The sequence below is a fragment of the Aedes aegypti genome, chromosome 3 (genome assembly GCF_002204515.2).
Source record: "Aedes aegypti strain LVP_AGWG chromosome 3, AaegL5.0 Primary Assembly, whole genome shotgun sequence".
NCBI lineage: Eukaryota > Metazoa > Arthropoda > Insecta > Diptera > Culicidae > Aedes > Aedes aegypti.
In genome coordinates this window covers 52,053,634-52,073,636 of record NC_035109.1, presented here as the reverse complement: position 1 = coordinate 52,073,636, position 20,003 = coordinate 52,053,634, and the positions used below count along the sequence as shown (strand labels likewise).

The following is a 20,003-nucleotide window of genomic DNA, read 5'->3' as shown; positions in this document are numbered from 1 at the left end:
TTTTATATATACAAGTTACAGAGCATTGCTTATAAAATCCTTTAAAACATTTTTCTGAAATGATTTTATTAAGAAGGTGTGTTTTAGAATGTTTTTTACAAATAAAAAAACTTGTTTTCCCGAAAACACCAACTTTCTATCTCAACTTCTTTTGAAGTAATTGACGAATCAGTAAAAAAGAGATACTGGTTTTTGACTAACGATCAGACACTGTATCTTTTTGTTCCGCTGTATTCCAATATAATTTGGAAACTCTTATAAATAAGCCCATTTCTTGTATTTGTCATATTAGTTTGTATATTTATTATTCCAAAAGCTGGTTTTGTTCCAAAATGGTGTGTTTAATCGAAATGCATGGATTTGTCTGTCTTGAATAGAAAGCTTCTAACAAAGATATTATGTCATGAGATTACATATATTATATCATAGTTAGTAATAAATTTCATTCGATTTCAACCTGAATTTTTCATATCCAATGAAAATCCTTCTATTCGCCAATGAAAACCATCAAAGTTATATCGAAAACTTTAAAGCTCTTCTCAGGTTGATATACAGCAAACTGTCACAGCTTTCTAAAAATATACTGTCAAAATTACAGTTCTCTGTGTTCTCGGTACTTTTCCATTTGTGCCAGATTTTAATAATTTTGTATTATTTTTCTCATGGTTTTATTTCAATATTGAATTTTTTACTATAAGCTTAGAGTTTACTATAATTTTGACCCAAAATCCACAGAAATTGATTAACTTGCTATATAGTTTTACTAAGAGCTTACAATTTACAATAATTTTGACCCAACACGCTTTTAATTGTGGACTTGGCTGTGAGGCGAACTCGCCAAGAGCGAAGAGCCACCTAAATAAAGATAAATAATAATAATATGGACTTGATTCAGGACGATTCAGTCAAAATTCAATCTCATCATCTATTATAAAGGGGAAGGGGTGGTAAAATGAACACCATAAGAATATTATCTTGTTTCTAGCATAGCATAGACTGACTGTACATGTCAATGGTTGCTACTCCGTGATTGATCCGAACCGGTAAGAATTACACTTCGATCCAAATGAATAAGGGATGGGATTTTCCGCATATTCTCGAAGTGCGATTTTAGCAGCTCTCATATTATTGATCAATAACGGCGCCAGCCAAGTCCTTACAGTCAGTTGGGAAGGGTAAGGAACGTTATTGTGTAATGATCGTTGCTTCTAAAGACCGAGAATACCTCTGCATCTCCACAATCATCACGGTGATGCGATCCATGGATTAGGAGGGAAAATACGAAACTTAAAACTAGTGTTGCATTTTTGTATCGCAGTAAAAATATATTGAAAGAAATTATAGAAAAGTCGACATTTATAATATCGAACTATTCAAAGGTTATTTTAGTCTGTCTTCGAAAGGATTGTGTATTTTAAAAGTGTATGTAACAGAAATAAGGGTATTGTCGACACATGTAATGACGAACCATTCAAAGTATGTCTGAAAATTAAAATAAAATTAAAACAAAAAGTTACGTTGCAACAAAAAATGTCTTACTTCGACATTCATAATGTCGAACTATTCAAAGGTTATTTTGACCAATGACGAAAACGTAATGGTATATTAAGTTTAAATGAAACGCGAAAAAGTCGACACTTGTAGTGACGAACCATTCATAGCTTATTTGAAAATAAAATAAAAGCTACTTATAGCAAAATGAATCATCATAAGCATGAAACGATCTCACCAGTACTTCATCCTCGGCTGAACACGAAGCTTTTCGCACTTGATCAACACGAACCGAACATGATTGGTCAACCGTTGCGTCCCACCGGAACATGCAACCGAATCAAAAGACCACGCACTATTGTCGATTTTTTTTCCGCACTCGAATGACGCGAACCGAACACGATTTGTTTTGATTCCGTCGCGCGTTCCATCGAAACACGCAACCAAATCAAAAGACCACGCACTCTGCTCTGGCCATTGCAAAGCATTGGGCAAACGAACGAAGCCAGCGAAAATACACTCCGAGCGCGCGAAAATGAATCTGACAGCTTGAGCCTTCGCATAGCACTACCCAAACGAACGAAGCCACCGAAAACACCCATAAGAATATTATCTTGTTTCTGATAGAAAAACGAGGAATTTGTATAGTTCTATCGCATAACATCAAAAATAGGGATGTTATCTATAGCAGCGACACAATGCAAAAAACGTGAGCAAAACAAATATTTTTCAAAATTTTCATTGCATTTTCGCAAAAAATATCCATCAATGATTTTAACCCATTCAAAAGGAAATCTAAAGGTATCAGATTTGACATCATATCATAACGATATTCACCTCACTGAAAAACCTCAAAACTCCCGAGCAAAAAGTTACGTCAGTTCTAATTTTCAAACGTGGTTTTCAAAAATCTTAGTTTTTGTTGATATTTTCACTTGACCTTCGTACCAACCCGAACACTCCAATATATGCTCTAAATCGTCCATGCGTGATAAAAATTCATCAAATTTGTGTTTTCTCGGTAAAAGGCACTGTTTTCAATTTGCCACCAATTCCCCTACGACCATCCAAGTATTTTATACAGATGGTCTTACGCAACATTCACGAATTGATGAGGGTATATCATCAAATTCGAGTTATATTACACTTTTTGAGAGTTTTCTGAATACTTTTTTTTACAACTAAATAACAATGCTAAACATTCCTTTGCATAGCATTTCCGGCTCATTTTGAACCAAGCCAAAATTTCGATTTTTACGGACTTCCTAAGAAATTGCTTCAAGAGTATTGTTTGAGATACTGTCAGGATTTTTTCTAAGGATAACCACAGAAGTTGTTTCAGAGATTCCATCAGCAATTCAGACGATAATTGTTTCATTAAAGTAACATTCAATCAGAATCTAAAGTAATCACTGATTAACTCACACAATGTTTTCTAAAAGAAATCCCGGACGCTTGAGAAAATCTCGGAGGATTTCCTTGGCAAATTGCTAAAATAATTGAAAAAAAAGTCAATCAAATCTGTAGATTACATCCTACATGAATACCTTGAAAATTATCGGATAAAATCGCTGGTCTATAAATTTGACCAGCGATTTTATCCGATAAGAATGACCAGATGAATTAGTGGAATGATTACTGTAGTATTACTTGATGTGAAAACATAAAATGAACTTTTGCAGGATTTAAGAAGATTTTACATTATTCCGTTTTTGGCATCCCCCGATTTTAACAGCAAAATAGATCCGTTTTGGGCAACATTTTCGAATACCACTAAAATTTATAATTTTTCGTAAATTTCTTTGTGTCTTTTGTTTCAGTCGTTTGAAAGGCAGGTCAACTTTACGATTACCGCATTCCAGAGCTACATCTTCGTCGATATTGATTCCCCGTAATAGCACCCACTGCTAGGGATTCTACTTATTTAATTCGAGATGGTCATATGTTCGCAACGTTTCATGATGTAATTAATCGCTATTAGTATCTCAACTAGAGTTCCAAAATCTTTACTCAAGCATTCACACTTTGTGACCAGCCCACTTGTGTATACCGGTAGGTGACAGTCAATGAAAACTATTTTTTTTTAGATTTGTAGCAGCTCGTTCCGACAACCTTTGTCACAATAGTATTAAAATGATAATGAACGAAATCTGAGTTGAGGGTTTAAATAGGTTTCCAGCGAAATTTGAGGATTGCTAGTGGTAGTCAGGAAAGTCCTAATAGACTTTGGAAAATTTCCGTCGGAGAGTTGAGAGCTTTCAGTAATATCAAAGGCACATTAAGACCTCCATGTCCCTTGCAGTTGCTCAAAATTGTATGGCTCATAAGGTAATCTAGAAAGCCGTGAAAAGTGTACTGCGATCTGTCAAACTTGGGTACCTTTTGCACTACCGAGGGACGAAATGCAGTACTAGTAGTGGTACCCAATATGAGCCCGAGTGGGACGGACCTGGTAATATTGTACCAGAATCTTGAAATGTCAAATTCCTAGCGAGCTCTTGGGCAGATATCAATTTCTGTTTGAATCCTAAGCAAAATCCTGACAATTCTAAGCAAAATCCTGTAGATTGCTAACGAACTACTTAAGAATGCTAGCGGGCTCCTGTATATAGGGTAATGTATATAATTTGGACAGCCTAGTCGTTCTATGCTTATCTCCAATGAGATGGTGAGGAATACATGTACGGGGAATCATGTATTGCATTATCAATACATTAGGCTACTTATTAATGATGACCATTTTCATAACAATTACAAATCTCGCATAATCTGAGATAACGCCCTAAAAGCCATTGGTAACCACCTGTGTAGCTCGTTGTTTCTGAGTAAATGAATGAATAAGCATCCAAACCAACACCACTGGCAGGTACGAATGATCCTTTCTTCACCATAGAGTTGTTAAATAACGTGTAAATCCATTCAAATACTCAGAAATAACGAGCTACACACATGGTTACCAATGGCGAGATCATAAGTTATGCGCGAAATTGGCTTCAAAAATATAAAAATTGTAAATTGTATCTACAGAACATTTGTGAAACCTACGAATGCAAGAGGATGTGCATTTCAAAAACATACATTAAATGCAATAATAGCGCTCAGAATTAACATTCATAAAAAGTTTGAATGTGGAAACATGATTAAATATGTCTAAAATTTAAGCTAAGTTCATCTAAAATCTTAACATGAGTATATAAGGCTTAAATCAGGTGTTGTCCAAAATAGATTATGGTTTTTGTACAGTGGATATAATTTGGCCATCTGATGAAACACACTGAAATGTCGCATGCATGCATACTTTCAGGCGTTTTTCGAGGGTCTTATAATATTTGCTTCAATTAAATGAAATTATTGATTTTCACTAATATACACATCCAATAAGCGAAAAAATGCAAAAGTCACATGTAAACTCTTACAGTATTATGATATGATCGTCTTTTCAAGAAACCATTGTATGGATATTGAGATAACGCCTCTGTCCAAATTATATTCACATGAGGGTAGGCTTACCAGATGAAAATTTTGGAAAGGAGGACATTTCGTGTGACTGGCTTTGAAAAAGGAGGACATTCATTTTGTTTTCAATCTTGAGATGCTCTGGCCACGTCCTTATTGCAGATTGACTTTGCACGTAAATTCGGGGCAGTAGTACTTTTGGGACTATAAAATTTCGAGGTAATAGGCGAGATGATAGGTGTGCTGGAGTTTTTAGTAAAATGGTATAATCATACCTTAAGTACTCCAAAAACAATTTAAAATTATTGTTATCACACAAAAATCACAAAAAAAAAAACAGCGTGAAACATATTTACATTTTTTTATGAAGAACAGCGATTTCAACAAAATATTGCTTACTAGTGGTCCCGGCAAACTTCGTCTTACCATCAACTTGGCGTTTTGACCATGAAATGTCCCATACAAAATGGTAGTTCCATTTACTCTCTTTTTTTCAATTTTCTTGTGGGTATACTCAGCTTATTATACACGCAAACACGTCGGAACTCTTGATAAACAAAACGTAGAAAGAATCATACAAATCCAATGACCCGTTTTCAAACCAACTCGTGAGATACAAACACAATTCCATTTTTATGTATATAGAAGATACACAGAAAAAAAAATCCGTTCTTGTTTCCGTGAACAGCAAACGTGAACTCGTCAACAAGCAAAAATACACTGTGAACTAGATCATGTTTATGTGAACGTTGGTGGTAGTTCATGGTGTATTTTTGACAGATCACGTTTTCCAGAACTCTTTTTTGAGCGTGTAGATAGATTGATAGATTATTGACTACACATGTGTTAAAAAATCTGATGAGCTCTCGTTCATCTCAGACAGACATGTTTGAACAAATAAGAAGAAAGGAGGACATTTTCACGCCAAGGGAGGACGGGAGGACATATGATCAAAAAGGAGGACATGTCCTCCCAAGGGATACCATCTGGTAAGCCTACATGAGGGTGTCCAAAATGTATATTAGGTGTCCGAAATGTATTACAGACAAGCTGCCAAAAAACGCTATTTTGGAAGCTAATACTACAGTTTGTAAGCTTTTTCTCCCCAGAAACTCAAGGTACAATGGGACATTAAGCATATAAGTAACATTGCGTAATAAAATATTTGTATTTAATGCAGTTAATCGATCGCCGTTTCCAGGCATATCCTTAGCCTGTCCAAAATACATAATTTACCCTACTTAACGACTACCTGAATATTCCTTCCGGGCTCTTGGGGTTTCATAGCGAGATTTTGCGAATTTCCGTTGAATTCATGATTGATTTACAGTCAACTCTCCATAACTAGATATTGAAGGGACCATCGAGTTACACACAAAACTAGTGCAGATGCTATCCAATGGGTTGTCGAGGTAGTTATGAAAACCATATTTTACTATGGTCCTCTAAATCGATATCGAGATGCGGAATAGCGAGTAACGGGCAGTATACACTTCAACAAAGTAAACGCCTATCTCGATGCGTGGGAAATTTCTTGCAAGAAATGCTCAAGAAAAGCATATTTCTTTTATCGCAGTACGCAGTTGAAAAGAAATGTCAATTCAAATGGAGCTCACTGACTGTAGAAAATTTCTTGACCATTTCTTTCGCAGAAATTTTTACTTTTCTTGAGCGGAACAGCATACCTAGCTTAAGGGAGAGTTGACTGTATCGCCTGATGTGCCATAACATTTTGGGCAACTGCAAGGAATATAAAGGTCTTTATATCGTCTTTGATGAAATGCTGTAGAAATTCCTAGAGAAATTAGCGAGGAAGTTCAAGAGGAATTCCAGGTTGAAAATATTAAGGAATTCCTTATTTATTACAATTTGATTTTTTTCCTTGAATTATTGGAGTAATTCTTGTAGAAATTTATATGAAAATGACTGCAAGGATAACTGGAAAAGTTAGCGTACGAATTGTGGTAGATCTCCTTGGAAGAATCCCAAATCGATTTTTTTCATAAACTCTGAAATGAACCTTTGTGTATTCTCGGAAGAACTTTTTTGGAAAGAAAAAAAAATACTAATTGAACATAAATACTTCACTTCACTTTTGCAAAAAAATATACTGAAAATCACTAGTAAGGCGAGCAAATACCTTTAAACTCTAATATGTTGCTTTAACAATCGACACCGAAGAAGTCTGTAAGTTGCAGACGAAATATGCGTATCTGTTAAGATAAGCAAAATCTTAGAGTTTAAATGTACTTGCTCGCCTTACTAGTGATTTTTTGTATTTTATTTTTTTCATTCGCAAAAGTAACACTTCACTTTCAAAAATCAATTAGTAGCTTTTTCTTAAACATATTCTAATAATCCCTTCTATAAATAAAAAAAAACTGTAGTCTTTTGAAAGGTTTCCTATAATTATTACAACTTGAAAACTTGGTTGAAACGTTAGTCAAAAATGTCTGAAACAAATCTCTGCGAAATTTCTGTAGGATAGATGTACCAATAGTGGAGGTACTAAGCACGATTGAACTTCATTTAACCGAATAAATTCAATAAGCGCAATTATTGTATATATTAATGTTGTAACGGGAAGTAACGACCATCGACTTAATGAGAAACATGATTTCTTCGCCGTAATCCACGGTATGTGAGTGAAAAATAATACCTCCACTATTGGTACACTGTTCCTTTAGTTGTGGTATATTTGTAATGTGTGTTCCTATAATTGCGGTATCCGTTGTTTTCTTATGGGATCCTCCACTATAGGAACAGTTTACCGCACCTATTGGTACAAGTAAGAAAAATTTTAGCAATTTTAGTGATATTTCATCAGTTTTAAAGTAATTTGAACGCTCTCTTCAACTATTCCGTGGATCAACAAGCCAATACGTCGATTGGCACTATAAGAATACCCACAACTAAGGGAACAATTACCCTAGTTAGAAGCGTTGGAGTAAGCAAGGAATTCCGGCAGCAAATTTTTCAAGGAATTCCTATTAACATCCCTCGGAACACAACTGGAAGATTTTTTGGGAAAATTGGTAGAGAGATCACTAGATAGAAGTATCCCAAAAGAATTTCTAAAGAAATCATTAGCAGAATTTTTGCGATGGTTCTTCTCGAAGAATCTGAGAAGAAATTCCTGGAGAACCTGTGAAATGGTCTCGTAATAGTATCTGAGGGTTCCTCTGGAACCTTTAAAATTTGGCAGCAGGATTCACTGCACGCAAAATAAGAAAACAAATGACTTTACGGACCATTTTGGTTACAATAGGTACTTCAGTGGCCTTCCGTTAAAGATTCACATTAAATGGAACCCCCTAAAAAAGACTTGCTATTAGCCCTGCAAAAGAAAATAAAATACTTCAATTATCATGATCTACAACTTTACTGAAGACAGCAATCTGATTTGAGCAAAACTATTGTTAAAACTAATTTTATACTGCACTATTAGGAAGATAAATCACTGATATTTTGACATCAAAATAAAGCTTATACAATACTATGTAACTCTTCAAAAGACACCATCCTCCTAAAATCACGTTTAGACATCGAAAACAAAAAAAAACGCACCTTTTACGAATTCTAAACCAGTGTGCTTCGCCGTGATTCCTCTAGGTACACTTCGGTGTTGTTTTCCATTCCCGTTAGCTGGGTTTCTTCTTGACCATCCGATGGGCTCTTGCTTCGCGTTGCAATTAATTCCAACAACAACAGCAACCGGACGATCAAGTGTAATTTTGTTACCACTCCCTCTATCGAGTCTGGCGCTACCGTTTTTTTTGCTTGCTAGTTTGCCACTTGTCGCCGTGGAACGAAATAAAAATGAATAGCAAAGCACCAACGGAACGCCGCCCAGCTAGCGCTCCGCGAATCCTCCTCCAAAATATGAACGAATGTACGACCGTGTACGGGCGATAAATTATTCAATTTCCTCTTCCATCATCGCTGTTGAGTTACACAACGACCGAATGCGAGACAAGATCAGTGACACCGTTTTCTGGACGCCGCGAGTATAAATTTCGTGCCCCCTCCCTCTGAATCACCTGTGCTGCAAACGAGGCAGCGTTCTTTTCCACCTCAAACTTTTTTCTTCCACCGCCTACACGTAACATTCACCAACTTTTTTTTTTAACTCCAACTAAAAGAACACTATTCCATAAACACCAATTTCTCTGATTCTGATAGAAGCGACCAGAAGCGCCCCACAGGAGCAAAACACTGCAATCTTCCTTTTCACAGATCCAAGCAACACATCAGAAGCAGAAAAAATAAGTGGGCTAATGGCCACCGCGTAGCGCCACTTCCACCATATCCGAAACCGATTCCAAACTGGGGGATTCTTGAACACTATTCAACAATATTCACATAATCTTCTGGGAGAACCCCTCAGCTCAATTACCGTATATATTCCGCGACCCGTGCGCTGGGTATCGACCGATTACAGAACCGAAGGAACAAACAGGCCAAGAGAACACAATGATGAAGGAATTCTACTGCTGCGGAGCGACCGCGACAACGAACGACGACGACGATCGAATGATGATGGCCGTTTTTTTTTGACAGACTGACAGAAAAGGAGGTGGCGTCCGAGAAAGACGATACGGGCCGCCAAGTCGCGGTGACATTTTGGAAGGCGTAGTGCACAGTGCTGAAAGCACTTCGAAGGCCGCCGGTGATGTGCTGCGGTTGCCTATCGGTAGGCGTTTTATTTAAAATAATCGCGCACATATAATTTTCTACTCGCATTCACTGGAGAAATTTGCTCCAACTTGTGCGCTAGAGAATAATCACGGAGAAAAATCGGCCCAATTTGAAACAATTTTTTTGCCAAAAAAAAATGTTGTTCTTAAACCATAATTTGTTCCTCTTATTAATGTTCGAATCCTCTGAGCAAAATCTCAATAGAGAAACTTAAAAGTAGATGGAGTACCGTGTACCTTTTAATTCCGCTCCTAAATGCTTATCTTTGACAGATACGCGTATTTCGACTACCACTTGCAGTCTTCTTCAGTATCAGTTACTCGTAACTCGTCAGTTACTCGTAACTGACACTGAAGAAGACTGCAAGTGGTAGTCGAAATACGCGTATCTGTCAAAGATAAGCATTTAGGAGCGGAATTAAAAGGTACCGTAAAACGGGGTAACTTTGATAATGCGGGTAACTTTGATAGTGCGAGACCCACCACATACTAAACGAAATATCATAATTTCTGTTAATCAGTTAAGCAAAACGAATGCAAAACTAAAGAATATTAGTATGACACTTCATGTAAGAGCGGTTTTCATTTGAATCAAGAACATATTAGACTTTTTATACGAATTTAAAAAAAATACACAATTATAGCATTTTCGAAACGCTTACAAACAATCTGTTCTACGATCACTATTTGATGTAGTTTTGAATAGATGGCCGCTTATCTTTGATAGCCTAGTTATCATCGAACTTGAAAACGGTCTCAAATCTCTTAGCGAAAAGCATTTTCACAAACTGGGACCATTTTTGTAATCTAAGTCACAAATTTCCATATAACGTTAAACGCCTAGAGGTATGCAATGCCCTACAAATGTTCGTTATTCATTCAATTTTGTTCGAATCATACTCCATTATCAAAGTTACCCCAAAACAGAAAACCAACTTTCGATTATATGAAAAATTATATATCCATTCATAATAAATCTTTTGCCAATCTATCGACTGTGATCGATAGCTAGGATGCCAGTACTTGTTTTAAAAATATAAATTGTACATCTTTGAAACAGCATGCATAAATATTGAAGTTTTCTTCGAAAAAACTATCAAAGTTACCCCGTTTTACGGTACACGGTACTCCATCTACTTTTAAGTTTCTCCATAATTTGTTGTTTTCAATACACACCCTTGTTTGATACTAAAATGCTGGTTTGGTTGTTCTAAGGTAGAATTTTTATTTAAATTTAACAAAATATGTGTTTGTCTCAAACCAAGTTTTCCGTTTTGTTTTGCCAAAGTTGACTTTGATTTCACCAATAATTTGTTGAGAGTGTAATTTTACAATCGCCTACCCTCGTATCGAGACAACATTTATGTTGTGGATTCACCATGATCGTGTGATGTCGAATGTTATTGTTTATGTTTATGTTGATGTTTATTATTGTGAATAAATCATTCGTTCGAGTACTGTAGAGAAGTACGCCGGTGTTTTTTACTTTGCTCTTCCCGGTCCGTGATTTCCGTTCGACTTCGTTTCTCGTTCGCTGTTGTTGTCCGCTGTGTGGTGCCTCCAACAGGTTATTGGCCCAGGTATGGACGAGAAAATGAAGATCGCCGCGTTCGACGGTACCGGCTTCCACAACTGGAAGTTCCGGATGGAGACCGTCCTCGACACATACGATTTGATCGATTGTGTGCACCGGGAAATTGACGAGATTGAAGAGTGGCGTGCGATGGCCGCAGATTCTACTGAAGTTAAGTTTGAAAAGAAAAAGCATATAGTGGAACGAAAGGCCGCCGAGAAGAAATGTAAAGCAGTGATTATATCGGCCATCGCTGATAATCAGCTAGAGTTGGTGAAGGATTGTGCAACCCCGAAACGAATATGGGATACGCTAAGGGCAGTTTTCGAGCGGCGCGGTGTTGCCGGCCAGTTGTTTATAAGGAAGCAGCTCCTCACTTTGAAGTATGTGGAGGGAGCTGGTGTGAGTTTGCCGGAACACTTGCTGCAATTTGATAAGCTGATTCGTGAATTGAAGGAAAGTGGTGCGGCTGTAGAAGACTGTGATGCGATTTGCCACTTGCTGTTGACGCTTCCATCATCATTTGATTCAGTGGTAACCGCCATCGAGACGCTTCCTAATGGAGTTACAATGGCGTTTGTGAAGAAGCGTTTACTCGATGTGGATTTGAAAAAGAAGAATATGATGAACTGTGATGATGATAGCGACGGTGTTGCCATGATGAGTAGGCACACCAGGAGAAGAATAACGTGTTTTCGGTGCGGTAAATTTGGACACAAACGTATTGATTGTCGTGTCAAGCTGCCAGTTAATTCGGATCCGAGTGGTTATGAGCAAACAAAATTTGAAAAACGTAGAACGAGCATAGCAGTTGATGAAGATCGTGCCTCGGATCGTGCGGATGTTGTTTTCTTGGCGTCAAAGGAAGAGCTGGTGGATGCGGAGTGGATCCTGGATTCCGGAGCGACGGATCATATGGCGAACGATTCCAGCGTTTTTAATGAGATGCGACGTTTGAAACGCCCCGTTGAAATGTTGGTGGCAAATGGAGAAAAGCTGACGGCAGAATATTGTGGCGATGTTGTACTGTATGCAGCAGTTGGAAACAAGAAGAAGAAATGTGAAGCCAAGAATGTGTTGTACCTCCCCGGTTTGAACTGTAATCTGCTGTCTGTTAACCGAATTGCGAGATCGGGATTAGAGGTCCGGTTCCATGGTGACGTGGCGGAAGTGATAGCTGATGGAAATGTAGTGACTGTAGGTCAGCACAAGGGCAAGCAGTATAAACTTAATGTTTTGTGCAAACGTGAATGAGGCGAAACAACTGCTGAAGAGCCGGACAGTATGCCACGTCAAGGGAAAATTGTGTATTAAGGAACCTGATATTTTGACAAGAAGGTGTATCCTGTAGATAATGAGATTTATGAGCAAGTTGTAAGATGTGCAGCTTGTGATCTGATTCATGGATGTTTTATATTGTGATATCGATAAGGAACTGGTATTTTTCGTAGTTGTTTTTAGACTTGTGTGATCAAGTTGTCGATGTGTTTGTTTGACTATCGTTGATAGATCTGTGATATGAAGGAACTGTGATATGTATGTACTCGGGTTGTCGACTTGAGGGGGCGTGTTGAGAGTGTAATTTTACAATCGCCTACCCTCGTATCGAGACAACATTTATGTTGTGGATTCACCATGATCGTGTGATGTCGAATGTTATTGTTTATGTTTATGTTGATGTTTATTATTGTGAATAAATCATTCGTTCGAGTACTGTAGAGAAGTACGCCGGTGTTTTTTACTTTGCTCTTCCCGGTCCGTGATTTCCGTTCGACTTCGTTTCTCGTTCGCTGTTGTTGTCCGCTGTGTGGTGCCTCCAACATAATTATGTTGATTAAAATTACTGTCAACAAAGATATTTCAACAAAAAGGTGAAATATCAAAACAAGGATGCTGCATGGAATCAGACGAAGATATGTTTAAGATTTTTTTTTACTTCAACGTTTATTTAATAGGCTCAAGCGCCGTTAGGCATAACGGTGCCGAATTCACTTTGATTTGTTTTACAAATTTGTATTGCTTCTTAACATACTATGTTAGTTTTGGGGAACGGTAAGACTTGCGGTTTAGTCGAGGTTAGGGAATACAATTTTGTGTGGATAGGGATGGGATTCGAGGGTTTGATGACGTTCAGCTGCGATGTAGCGGTATGATATCATATGCTGCTTGTCAATCAAAGGGCCCATTCACAAATTTTATAACGCTAAAGGGGGTGGGTGGGTGTCCTTAATCTGTTACAACTCATACAAAATTTGAAAAATACTTATACAAAAAGTGTTACAAGGAGGTGAGTGGGTATCCAAAATTGCCATTTTTGACGATATTAAATTTTAAATAAACCCAAAGAGTGGACTTGAACGACCTATAACTATACAACAAAAACTAGAGGAGAGACGAGGTGGACAAGCAGAACGAAAGACAGGAAGGATCAAACAAAACCATCAATTTTCTTTAGAAACTTGAAGATGAGGAACATGTAATCGAAGTCCAACCTACCCAACACATCTCTAACGTCTTCCATATCTGGTTTTCCTCGGGATCTGAGGGATATTATTCACATAAATCGGTTCTGGCAACATCGTGTTCGGGACAATACCAGACGGCATGGTTTATGTCGTGGAAACCTTCGCCACAACCACATCGATTGCTATCTACGAGACCTATTCTAAATAGATGCGAGCCTAGGGAGTAGTGATTGGACATCAGGCGACACATTACCTTGATAAAATCTCGACTCATGTCCAACCCCTTAAACCATGGTCTATTCGATACCTGTGGGAGAATAGAATGTAACCACCTACCCAAATCCCCTTCATCCCATTTTTGTTGCCAACTGATCATGACTTGCTGGCGAGCAATTGGGTCCTAAAATGTTTAATGAAATCTTGTTTTTCTTCTACTTTAGCATTTTTTTTTTCCGCTCAAATAACTGCACTGAAATGAATTTTATTGTAGAAACTACTGAATCCATGGTCAAATTAAGAACTGCTCCAACGATTTTCAACCGACTACATTAATCTGTTAACTCTACCAAAACATAGTCAACATCACTACACAAGAAAATTTCTTCTGTTGATTTAACCAGAGTTGTAGTATTTTTGATCAGAAACATTCTTGATTTGAGAAGTTTAGCATCATACTTTTGACCACACTGTGTTGTACGGTGGGTGTCACGGATTGAAATACAATGCTTTATAGTGGATGCTACTATGGACATAGTCAAATTTACTGCACTGCTCAGTGATTTTCACCAGATTATAATAAACTTAACAGATTTTTGTAGTCGGTTGAAAATCGTTGGTGCAGTTCTTAATTCTAACATGGATTCGGTAGATTATACAACAAAATTTGTTTGCGTGCACCACGGAGAAATCAGACTACCCAAAAATTAAGTTCTTTTTACTCAAATTTGGGTGAACTGCATTTAGTTTTTACCCACGGTTGGGTTGTTTTGCTTCTCTCACAGCAGCAATGTTGTCAAAAACAGAGAGAGAAGCACCGACCCAGCGTCGAAGTTGAATGGAATAAGCCAAATTTGGGTTCTTTCGAGTTTACCTAACGTTAAGTTGTTTTAACCCATCACGGAGACTTCGAAAGCTAACGATGGGTAGATTTTTTTTGCACTGAGTTGTTTGTTCTCGCATAATTTATGATCTCGTGCTAAAAGCCATAGGTGACCTAAGTAGGCCTTAGTAGGTGACCAAGTGTGTAGCTTGCTTTTACTGAGCAAACGAATGGATATACACTTTATTTCACAATGCTACGGTAAAGATCCTCCTCTGTCTCCCAGCGGTGATAGTTTTTATTGTGATCCATTCATCTGCTTGATAACAACGAGCTACATACTCGGTTTTCAGGGTGAAGATACATAGAAGCCAAACCTCGAATTTTCAAAAGCACGAGTCTAGAGAAGCAGATAACCGGTAACTCACTGGTCACTCGCTGGTGCTGACCGCATTCGATGAAATGTTCAACGTAAAAGGTTGTCAGATTCTCTAGATTTGTGCTCTTGAAAATTCGAGATTTGACTTCGATGCATCTTCACCTTAGGACGAGATTATCGAGATCAAGTTTTGGGAGAAATATTTCCTTCTAACTTATATTGCGGGGAAATTTAAAAATGTGGATTGCTTCGCGGAAATAACGCGCAGTGGGCTATCTCCGCACAGAACAGAAGTCACGCAGTGTGCGTTGACAGCTAATTGGAAAAAAAGATCATCAGCCTTGTCGCTACATGAGACGTCATCAAAATCACAACTTAGGTTAACTATTTCACTGAAGAACACTGAGGAAAGCAAACGTAAGACTGTCATAAGATTTGCTTATCGAATTACGACACAAGAAAAATCTTTGAAATTCATAAGACCATCGTATGGTTTTCGGCAGATGTTGTTTCCATAATATACCTCGAAGGAATTTCGTAAGATGATCTTATGAACCAGCATTGACTTGATAACAAAATCCATAGATAGTCTTTACGTTCTGATCCATTCTTGGTTCCATAAGACTGTCTTGTGTAATTTGAGCTTTAGATTATAAATTTCAATGAATGAATAATACTAATCCGCGTTGAAAAATAGGTTAACCAACTTGGGAAAATCAAATTTTCATCCATTTTGTCATGTCGCAATTCGATTAAAGCACTTTACTGTAAGCATTAGAATCGATTTGCGATACGACAAAATGGATGAAAATTCGATTTTCTCTAGTTGGCTAACCTATTTTGAACGCGAAGAAGTATATTATAGCAGCGAAACATTATTGAGAAAAGTTGTGAAGAACGCCTGAATTGGTGCAGTTTTACGTTAGGGGCGGATCAATGGATGAGGGGGGTTTGTGATTTCTTACGCGTCATACAAATTGTTTTGAATTTTCATTCAAAAATCTTATTTTTTGGATCCAATTCCTTAATCTGATCGAAAGAAAGTGTTATTTACAGCGGAATTGATGATAAATAGAAAATATTTACCCTTTGATGCATTAGAAACGGAGTCAGTTTCATCAACGTTACATCATACACTATGCTTTCCAATCAATGGGCGATGGACCAAAACACGGAATTAGATAGCTCACAATGTTACTGTATGAATTCATTGGTACAGATTCCATATGTTATAAGGTTGTTCGTGTATGCGATTCAACATGGTACCGCAATAGAATATGTCGAAACTAAAAACATTAATCGAGCAGAAATGCGTCGTCCGGCTGGAATTGCTGTAGTAGACAAATGTAATACAATTTTGTCGATCATGTAACATGGCTCAATAACGATTAAGTCTAATATTCAGTAATTTCCCGAATTTGATTCTCAATGTCACTTCAATCAAAACAATCACACCTAACAACGAGCAAGGCTGTCTGATCTTTTTCATGGGAAATTTCCCATTCCAACTCTCCTGATTTTCTAGGAATCAAAATTTTTCTTGCAACGCGTAATATCATTATGACCAATTGATTTTACGATTGTCAAGGTTTTTCATGGAAAATTATTAAAACGACACTTTTGACAGTTTTGCGATTATGCGTATATCATATGTCATCTATGCTTATTACAGCTCTTTTGACCAAGACTTTATCTTCCATGCCAAGGTGTTCAAATGGTTTGATCTTGCAGTTTGTCCCGTATCTCCATACGTTCAACGCAATGTGCGTCGGTACAAAAACACATATCCATAAATAATTCACACAAAATAAAAAAATGTTCTGGACCCCCGACCGATTTTATTGATTTTGGTCGCAAATGAAAGAGCTAAGCCCAATTGTTTTTAGTTCGAAATTTCCGACTTACCTATTTTTTTTTTTTTTTTTGTAATAAAGTTACTCCACAAAGACACCGTGTCACTTAACCAGTGGATCTATCCGTTTCCTTGGAGTTATACAGTGGGATTCCGTTTTTGGCAACAAAATCGAAATTTTCAATTGCCAAAATCGAACCGTGCCAAAATCGGAATCCATTTTTTTCAATTTCAAGAATATAATTTGGATGCCACTACATCATATTTGTGGATCCAAATGACGGCCAGACTTCCATTTCGAAGCGGATTTCTGTAGGGGAGGGCTATGCTATTAATTTATAGACCTGTCATGTTAATTGTGACAGATGCTCCACACACTTTTGATGGCTGAAGTATCTTCAATGATGTTTTATAAGATTTATGCATACTTTTTGTATACCGTGTACGCACCTAACTTTGCGCAGTTTAGAAATTTTCATCCTGTTTTTGATACAAATAAGGCTAAAATATGTATTTTTTTTATTCAAACTTCTTCCAACAATAGGCTTTTAACCCTTCAGTAGAACACATGATTCAAAAAGAATAAAAATAATTCATAAAAAAATAAAAAAATGCAAAAGGTGATACAATATCTTGTGCCTAACTTTGCGCACAAAATCTGAATTGTTCTTAACTTTGCGCATGATGTGCCTAACTTTGCGCATGCCTTAAAATACTCGTTTGCTCCAAATAATGTTACGTTTTTACTGGTTTTGTATTAAATACAACTAATATGAGTTTCATCAGGAGTTTTTCCGTGAATTTCAGTTTAATTTGTTCATCCACCTCAAACATAGAGTGGCCACGAATAGTGATTTACTCTGTTCATTTTTTATTGTATATTCACAAGATTACAATCTGAACAATATAGTTTACAGCCGTAGTCTATGCTTATTTGTTTTAGTACGTTGCTTTATATAATTTATTCTCTTGTTTTTTTTTTTCAATTTTTACCCTTTTTTATTTTCTTGCTGTTTATGTTCCTGGTTTTTCTTATTTTATTCCATCTCTTTGAATAACTATCCAAAATCGACGTTCGTTTTCACTGCTAATGGTCGTGAACCATTCGATTTCGCACGATTTGGAAGCTTTTTAATGAAAATCTTCTCTGTTGTACATGTCGTCAACTGGAAGTGGAGGATTTCCAGGTGAACTTGACGAGTCTTTGGCAGTGATGTGCTTCAACTGAAGTTCAGGCGAGCTATGCTCGAGAGTTTTCTCGTTTAAAGTACTGTCCATTAGTATTTTAAGCTGCAAGTTGTTTTGGGGCTGTCCCTTAATGGATGGACCCTTACTTTCCACTGAAATCGAATCCATAGAAAGTATCAATTAGTTCGGGAGATGTATTGTTGATCTCTAGCGATTCATTGTTTTTTATTGCCATACGTACCGGATATTCCATGATTGAACGGGCAACTGGAACGTGAATCATTGTCCATCAACTGGGAAGCCAATCGCTATCAATTATCCATGTTTACAGTAAAAGCACAGACAAACAGACGTCACACTCTCATCAATGTCCATCGACCACCTTTTTAACGGTCAGTTAAAAAATATGTAAGGTGGCCAATCCACCACCCGCAGCGCTCGCATCGTTTTTGTTCGCGTTTGACGTTTACACACTACCGCCATCTGTTGGCCTGTCGGCCAAACACACTAATTTTAGCATTGGGCGTACATGTCCTCGTGACTATGATTTTGATCGATATTCGTTCTAAGTGTTACGTCTGTTTGTCTGTGGTAAAAGTCTCCGGGTTTTCCGATATTTTTCGATGCACACCTTGCCTTCAGCTTCATACAAAAGATACTTTCAGGAATATTATATGTAGCCGCTGCCTTATGGATTGAGTGACCATTCCTGGTAAGATCGACAGCTTTTATCATTTGCAATGACGTACATGTATTTACGTGCCGTGTTGAATTGCTAGAAGTGCGCAAAAATTAAGACCCTCATGTAAAAAATGGGCCCTAACATTGCGCATCGCTTTTTTTCAAATAAAAATTCGACATATTGTAAGGAAAATTAATGGAATTACTGGAATATTACCTTTTTTGCAAATACACCGCAAATATACTTCTCACAACACAGGTTTGCTTAGAAAAATGTTGATTTTTTGGCAGAGCCACTCCTTAGCGCTTGTGCTAAGACGGTGTAAAAGTTGCGGTTTATACGTGTGACGATAAGGTTTTTTGGTTATTTACTAACATTAACAAGGATTTCTTAGTAAACAAATGTATGTCTAATACTTATTTCACATAAACAAACATGTTGCTGAAACAAAATAGTTGAAAAAATCATTGATTGATTATATATTGTTCATGCTTGTTAAAAATGCGCAAAGTTTGGAGCTGCGCAAAGTTAGGTGCGTACACGGTACAAAGGCCGTGTAAACACAATAATCGCATCAGTGGTCTTTATTCTAGAACTCGACAATTCCATAAAATAGTTGAAGAATACAGAAATACAATACTTTTCATTAAAAATGTATTAACAAAAAAGTTCTGGGTGTTACAAAACATAATAATTTTTCTAATTCAATGAACATAAAATAATATAACAGTTTGTCTTTTAAATCCAAGCGTCAAATTGTCCAATGACGGGATTGATGGTCTAATGGCCATCGCTTCTGCTGCCAAATTTGACAATATTCGATCTATTGAAAATGGCTCTTCAAAATTATGCTCTTATCTTATATAAAATTATTTATAACAATCAAAAGGGCACACAGAAACAGCTGAAATCAATTGGAAAATGCAAACACTATAATATTTATCAATACATAATATTGACTAAGCATTTATTTGTATTTTCCACAGAAATATGGATGGAAAATTCCTCTAGGAATAATTGAAAAATAGTATAGAACAGTGATGCTCAACATCTTTAACTGTGGCCCACAATTCCATAGAATACATAAATAAACTTCTCATCACTTCAATTTGAAATGAATTTTAGAAGTTGAGCTTGCATATTATAAATTCACCATATGAATCCAACAGATATTTGCAGGA

General features: G+C 37.0%; 2 protein-coding genes across 12 annotated transcripts in view; one reads left to right on the top strand and one right to left on the bottom strand.

The window, feature by feature from the left end:
• The window catches only part of LOC5573975 (F-BAR domain only protein 2), a 94,596-nt gene extending 85,085 nt beyond the window's left edge, over positions 1-9,511 (bottom strand). For 9 of the 11 annotated variants that reach the window (XM_021852127.1, XM_021852132.1, XM_021852134.1 and 6 more), the window contains exon 1: positions 8,988-9,337. The gene's annotated coding sequence lies outside the window, so the exon portion shown is untranslated. The other 2 variants (XM_021852129.1, XM_021852128.1) reach the window with 2 other exon arrangements.
• A 2,651-nt stretch (positions 9,512-12,162) lies between these two features.
• LOC110677710 lies at positions 12,163-12,471 on the top strand. The gene has a single exon (XM_021848854.1). The coding sequence runs from the start codon at positions 12,163-12,165 to the stop codon at positions 12,469-12,471; it is 309 nt and encodes a 102-aa protein (XP_021704546.1).
• The last annotated feature ends 7,532 nt before the right edge of the window (positions 12,472-20,003 follow it).

What these genes read in the sequence shown, in the direction of transcription:
- LOC110677710 (XM_021848854.1), top strand. Translation starts at nt 12,163, where the DNA reads ATGCGACGTTTGAAACGCCCCGTTGAAATGTTGGTGGCAAATGGAGAA.